The sequence below is a fragment of the Bufo bufo genome, chromosome 4 (genome assembly GCF_905171765.1).
Source record: "Bufo bufo chromosome 4, aBufBuf1.1, whole genome shotgun sequence".
NCBI classification, from domain to species: Eukaryota; Metazoa; Chordata; class Amphibia; order Anura; family Bufonidae; genus Bufo; species Bufo bufo.
This window is the reverse complement of record NC_053392.1, coordinates 125936389-125943199: the sequence shown is the minus strand read 5'-3', so window position 1 is coordinate 125943199 and position 6811 is coordinate 125936389. Positions and strand designations below refer to the sequence as shown.

The window sequence follows — 6811 nt, the reverse complement described above, 5'->3', positions numbered from 1 at the left end:
ACCGGCAGTGAAAAGGCCCAAGACTGAGCGTTATCCCTGAGCAGCGAGATGATGATCCCCACCCTCTGCTCCTCATCACCAGAGGAATGGGGAAGTAGGCGAAAATGGAGTTTGCAAGCCTCTCTAAAACAAACAAAATTCTCACTACCCCCGGAGAAAGTATCCGGAAGCGAGATCTTAGGCTCGGAACAAACTCCATGAACGCAAGCAGAACCGGTCACCTGAAATTGAGACACAGTTTTACGGAGATCTGCTACCTCCAGTGAAAGACCCTGCATGCGGTCCATCAAGGCTGAAACCGGATCCATGCTTAAGACGGTTTTGGCGGTTTTTAATGTCACGGATGGTGTTACAGAAAACTGGAAGTTATAAATAAACATCCGACTGACTTGATCCCAAACTAACGAACATATAGGTGAGCCCTATAAAACCCATAGTGCTCTCCCTGACTGCTCTGCCCATGCAAAGATCTTTAAGATAGATAATTGCATGCCCTCGTACCTAGGCTGTGTGACACCTGAAAACCCTATAATAGTGAGGGGACACGACCACCGGCTCCCTGCACTTAAAACGGAGGGAGTCAGGGTCACCTAGAATCAAGGCAGCATGGAAACACAAATAAAGGAAAATACTTATCTGAGGAACCAGCAGTTGCAGCATCTAGCAGTGAACACAATCCAGGAAGTAGTATAAACCGCAAAGTGAGGCAGTATGGGAGGGGATATAAAGAGAGGCAGTGTAAATAGATGACAGCTGGGAGAAGGAAAAGAGATGACAAAGTGAAACCAAAACAAATAAAACTGGACTGTGTGTGAACAGGACCTTAAAATGACATTGCCAAACGAACACAAAATACAACAAAACATTTCCTTACATAAAATTTAAAACTTTGTGCACTCTCACAACAATATACATGACAATCTTCAAACATACTGTAGATTAATAATGTAAGATTAGATCTTGTTTTCTATTCAATCCATGGGGGACACATGATTTAAGGTTGAATATCCAAAAAGCCTCACGATTAAAAAGTTTTCTCTGTAAATCTCCACCCCTCTCATATAATCTTACTTTTTCAATACCCTGTACCAAAATGTGACTCACATCCCCTCCATGATGGTGTAAGACATGATGGAAGACTGCTGAGATATGGCGGAATGTGTTTGTGTTTTTATTGTCATCTTTGATTGCATCCGACAAATGCCGTCTAATCCAAATTTTTAAGGGACCAGATGTACACCCTACATATTGGAGACGGCAAGTTTTGCAGGTAATCAGGTAAACTACACCATATGTGTTAAAGTTAATGTATTGTTTATTCATGTATGTTTGGTTCTCTGTGCAAGAAGTAAAGTCTTTTGATACGTGAATAACAGAGCAGCAGGTGCAGACATTGTGGCCACATTTATATGTACCTTTATGTTGTAACCAAGTTTTATTTTTGCCAGTGCTGTTATCTCTAAATAGACTGGGGGATAAAGTATTACCCAATGTCTTTGCTCGTCTCGCTACACACTGAATTCATATACTGACTACTTCAGCAAAACCTGGGTCCATTTGAAGAACTGACAGGTGTTTTTTCATAATTTGGCAAATTAAGTTCTATTGTGGACTATATGGGGTTGAAAACACCACTCTGTTTCTATCCTGTGTTTTCCCTTTGGGTGTGTCCACATCTCTGAGTAAGGCCTCATGCACACGACGGTTGTTTTTTGCGTCCGCAAATTGTGCATCCGCTAAAAAAATCGGATGCGGCATCCGTTTTTTTTGGAGAATCCGTTTTTTTCCACAGATCCCTTATAATAAATGCATATCCTTGTCCGCAAATGTGAAAAGAGTAGGACATGCACTATATTTTTTTGCTGAAGGGAAACATGGACAACGGACGCGGAACACAAACGGATGAACTATCAGCATTTTTTTGCTGACCCATTGAAATTAATGGGTCCCCATCCTATCCGCAAAAAAAACTAAACGGAAGCAGAGAAAAAAAGGGCCTAATTCAGTTCTGTCTCTCTGACTAACCAGTTTTAAGGCTCTGTTCACACTCCAGTCAGGATAACTGCGTCTCATTAGTCTCTGAACCATGTCAGTGGATTCTTTTTGGTAGTCTTGTTCACATGTGCAATTCCGATTTTCTCTGACTAGTTCACCTACAGGTATACTTTTAATTGTATGTGCAGGATGACATGATTTACCATGGACTATAGTGTTACCTGCCATAATTTTTCTATAAGTGAATGTAATAATCCTCCTTGTGTCTGGTGAGGCTGTCAGATTCAAATCAAGAAAGGACATTATCAAAGGATCATAGTGATATGAAAAGAACAAATTATTTGTGTTATTGTTTATGTATTTTATGAAATCCGGTACGGTTGCCACATCTCCGACCCATATAAACAACAGGTCATCGATATAGCGACCATACCACTGCAGGTGGTCAATAAATGGATTGTTGTCAGAGAACAAATATTGATGTTCTCACAAACACATGAAAATATTTGCTATTGATGGCGATATCTTCGCCCCCATAGATGCACCAGATATTTGTAAATAGGACGAGCTGCAAAACATGAAATAATTATGCATCACCAGCAGCACATGTGGGGACTTAGCAAGAAGTTAGCCTAAAGGGTAGGGACTTCAATGCTGAATGGAACTCAAAACAGACCGCCCAAAGGCAGTGTCTTCTGAACCCCTGAGGTTGAGTCTATAATGGCTCACAAAGGTAGAATGTGAGCTCCAGGAGGCCGCGAAAAAATCTGCTCCAGTGGAATAAGAGACCTTTCGGCCCAACTAGTAGAGACTGCTCGGGTGGAGTGAGCAGTGACAAAGGCAGGAGGAGGTCTATTCTGGGAAGCGAAAGATTCTCTGATGGCCTCTCTTATCCATCTACTTAGAGTAGGCTTAGAGGCATTCTTCCCTTTATTCCTGACAAAGAACAGGATAAGAAGATTCTCTGACCTTCTGAACTCCTGGGATCTCTCAATGTAGATTCTCAAACATCTGGCCACATCCAGAGTATAGAGGGAACTTTCTTCTGCAGAGGAAGAAGAGGAACATAACACAGGCAAAGACACAACTTGATTAATGTTGTGCACAGAGGGCACCTTAGGCAAAAAGGTGGGTAAAAAACGTAAAAGGACTCTGTCCGGTAAAAATAAAGTGTATGGCTCATACGCCGAAAAAGCCTGAAGCTCTGAAATGCGTTTGGCCGAAGTTACGGCCAACAAAAAGGTTACCTTCCAGGATAAAAACTTAAAGTCCACTTCTTCCAAGGGTTCAAAGGGGGGACCACTCAACCCTTTAAGCACCACTGAGAGATCCCACTGCGGTATATGTCTTGAAATGCTAGGCTTAAGACGTACGGCTCCTTTAAGGAACCTCTTAATCAGAGGGTCTTGATGTAAAGATCTGCCAAAGGCGGCTGACAGAGCAGAGATCTGTACCTTGAGTGTAGAAGGGCTGAGGCCCTTATCTAGTCCATCCTGCATGAACTGGAGAATAGCAGATACTGGAGGATCCTGAGATGGTACTTGATGAGATGCACACCATAGAAGAAAAATGCGCTTTACCCTGGCGTAGGCCTTGACAGTCGCAGGAGCTCTGGAATGAGACATCGTTCTTAAGACCGCTGCTGATAGCCCTTCAGGCTCTAGAAGGGACTCATCAATCTCCAGGCTGTCAGATTGAGTCTGGATGGATCCAGGCAGAGCTGAGTGCCCCGGGACACCAGGTTCTGCATTGGGGGAAGCTTCCAATATTGCCCTCGGCTCATCTGCATGAGCAGGGTAAACCAAGACCTTCTGGGCCAGAATGGAATCACGGCTATTACTGAGGCTTGGTCCTGCCGAATCTTCATCAATACCCTGGGTATCATGGCGATGGGAGGAAAGATGTAGGCCAGCCTGAACTCCCATGGAATTGACAGAGCATCTACTGCCAAGGGATTGTCCTCCCGATACAGGGAACAGAACGTTTCCACTTTGGCATTGAATCTTGTCGCCATGAGATCTATGTCTGGGCGACTCCACCGGAGAGTGATCTGATGAAAGATCTCCTGATTCAGAGACATTTCTCCCAGAGCTGGGACTCCTCTGCTGAGCTGGTCCGCAACCACATTCAGGGACCCCCGAATGTGGACTGCTGAAAGGTGGGAAAGATTCTGATCTGCCCAAGACAGAATTAGACCTACTTCTGAGAGTAGACTCTGAAACCTGGTGCCTCCCTGTTTGTTGATGTAGGATACCGCAGTAGAATTGTCTGAGCGAACCCTTACAGCCTTATTTCTGATAAGGGGGAAAAAATGAAAGAGAGCCATCCGGATTGCTCTGAGTTCTCTCAGATTGGATGACATCAAGGATGGCTCCAGTATGCTTGAACTTGAAGTTCCTCTAGATGGGCACCCCAGCCTAGAAGGGATGCATCTGTCGTCAACAGGATCCAACAAGGTTGGATCAAGGACCTCCCATCTTTGACCTGTTTCCACCACTTCAGTGAGCGGCGAGCTTGAGATGACAGGGAGCACTTTGTCTCTAGCCCTCTGGGAGTTCGATCCCATAGACTCAGAACTTCCGCTTGAAGAGGGCGAATATGCCACAAGGCCCAAGGAAATGCATCCACGGCTGCTGACATTAGGCCTAACATTCTCATCAATACTCTGATAGTTACCCGGCGGGGAACCATGAGTTGATCTGCAGTCTTGGAAATGCGTAACTTCCTTTCCGGAGAAAGGTAGAGCGTCATGTTGGCAGAACCTATTATGAACCCTAGAAACCTCCTGGTAGTGGAGGGAGAAATCTCTGACTTCTGCCAATTGATAATCCAGCCCAAGCGCTGGAGGAAGGACTGAGCCTGCAGCAGATGAAGATGAAGCGTCTCTACCGAGTGGGCTTTTAGAAGCCAATCATCCAGATATGGAATGATCTCCAGGCCTCTCAATCTGAGGGGAGCTACTACAGCTATTACCACTTTGGTGAAGATGTAGGGCGCGGTTGTGATGCCGAAGGGAAGCGCGGCAAACTAAAAATGTTTCACCGTCCCCCTGAGACTCACTGCCACTCGTAGATACTTCCTGTGGGCCTGGCACACAGGGATGTGGAGATAGGCATCCCTTAGATCCAGTGTAACCATCAGGTCCCCTGGGCTCAGGATGCTGATTACCGATTTGATGGTTTCCATCCGAAACCGCCTTTTCGTTATGAATCGGTTAAGGTAGCGGAGATCTATGATCATGCGCCAACCTTCTGTGGCTTTGGGAACAAGGAAAACTGGCAAATAAACGCCGGATCCAATCTCTTCTGGAGGAACCTCCTCCAAGGCCCCTTTCCGCCTGTATTTGAGTATAGACTCCTCCAACACCGCTTGCTTCTCGCGGGGAAGTAATCTTGTCAAAACAAATTTTTCTGGGGGAACAGATAAAAATTCTATCCTGTACCCTGTCCTTATTATATTCACGACCCAGGGATCTGGAACAAACTCTGTCCAGGTATTTAGAAAAAAAGTTAAACGGCCTCCGGTCTGAAAGAATAGGAGTCAAATTTATGACTGGATCTGACGGAAGGGGAGGGCCGTCACTGGTCGGCTTTATTGTTTTTGTTCCCACCGGAACTATATGATCCTCCCCTCCTGGAGCCTGGATTGGCCCTGAAAGGGTCTGGACCCTCTACCCTGCCTACCCCTACGGGTTTGAGGGAGGCATTTACCTTTTTTATCGGCAAGACCCTCCATAATGCGGTCCAGTTCAGCCCCAAAAAGCCTTCCTGGCTCGTAAGGGAGGCTGCATAAATTATACTTGGAGGCATTATCTGCCACCCAAGGTTTTAGCCATAGTGGCCTCCTACCCGCTGAAGAGAGGGCCATAGCCTTAGAGGCTAATTTTAACTGCTGTGGGCCGGAGTCACACAGAAATTCCACGGCAAGTAGAATGGACTTAAACTGCGCCAGGATGTCATCACGGGATATGCCAGAGTCGATATCCGACTGCACCTGTCGGAGGCGTCTTTGGAGGAAGACGGCTACCTCCGTAGAGGATATAGCCACAGATGCAGCAGCAGCAGCAGTGGAGTAAGACCTTCTCAAGGTGCATTCTACCCGCCTGTCCATCGGGTCCTGTAAGTTGGAGCCGTCATCAGCCGGGACAAGAGTCCTCATAGATTTGAAGCGCTTTGAGATGACCGGTGCCTTCTCAGGATGCTTCCATTCTAGTTTCATTAACCGAGACATAGTCTCGTCCACTTTGAAGGCCCTTGGCCCCCTAGAGGTGGACTCTGAAGCTTCCCCGGGATCAACATCCTGGTCCCCCAACCGGATGGATCTAAGTAACCTCTGGGTCTTCTCTACAGGAAAGAAGTACCTTACAGCCTCTTCTTCCTCCCCGCTAGACTCAGAGGAATGGACTTCGTCCACGGTATGGTAGGCTTCCTCCTGCATAGGAGTGGGTCTCAGAGGAGATCGGACACTGGGTCTTCTAGATGACACGGAATCCCTTAGGGTGTTCATTGAGGACTCCACAAAGTCCTTTACCCAGACTACTACGTCCCGTATGGTAGGCTCCGTATCAGGAGGCAGAGGAGGAGGACGGCAAGAGGGACACCTATTAAATTCATAGGAGTCTGCTAGAGGGGTGTCACAATCCCTACACGCCAAATGCTTGCGCTTGGATGACGTCTTGCGCCCAGACCGATCCCCATCACCGGCAGAGGACATTATCTGCAGAGAAAAAGTTATAATGAATAAACAAGGTCTATTCATTAGATAACAAAGAAGCAGCAAACCTACCAGACACAGGAAAGCTGGTAACTAAAGTAGT

The 6811-nt window shown here is 46.2% G+C and overlaps 1 protein-coding gene across 1 annotated transcript; it reads right to left on the bottom strand.

Moving 5' to 3' along the window:
* Positions 1-2720: 2720 nt before the first annotated feature.
* Positions 2721-6465, bottom strand: LOC120999047. The gene is made up of 2 exons (XM_040429923.1): positions 6356-6465; positions 2721-3606 (listed from the first exon to the last, which is right to left on the bottom strand). The coding sequence occupies exons 1-2, from the start codon at positions 6430-6432 to the stop codon at positions 2721-2723; spliced, it is 963 nt and encodes a 320-aa protein (XP_040285857.1). The 5' UTR covers positions 6433-6465.
* Between the last annotated feature and the right edge of the window lie 346 nt (positions 6466-6811).

What these genes read in the sequence shown, in the direction of transcription:
- LOC120999047 (XM_040429923.1), bottom strand. Translation starts at nt 6,432, where the DNA reads ATGCAGGAGGAAGCCTACCATACCGTGGACGAAGTCCATTCCTCTGAG. An exon ending in GAGGAAGAAGAGGCTGTAAG is followed by an intron (nt 3,607 to 6,355) that starts GTACTTCTTTCC and finishes GTCTCATTCCAG; the next exon opens with AGCTCCTGCGACTGTCAAGG.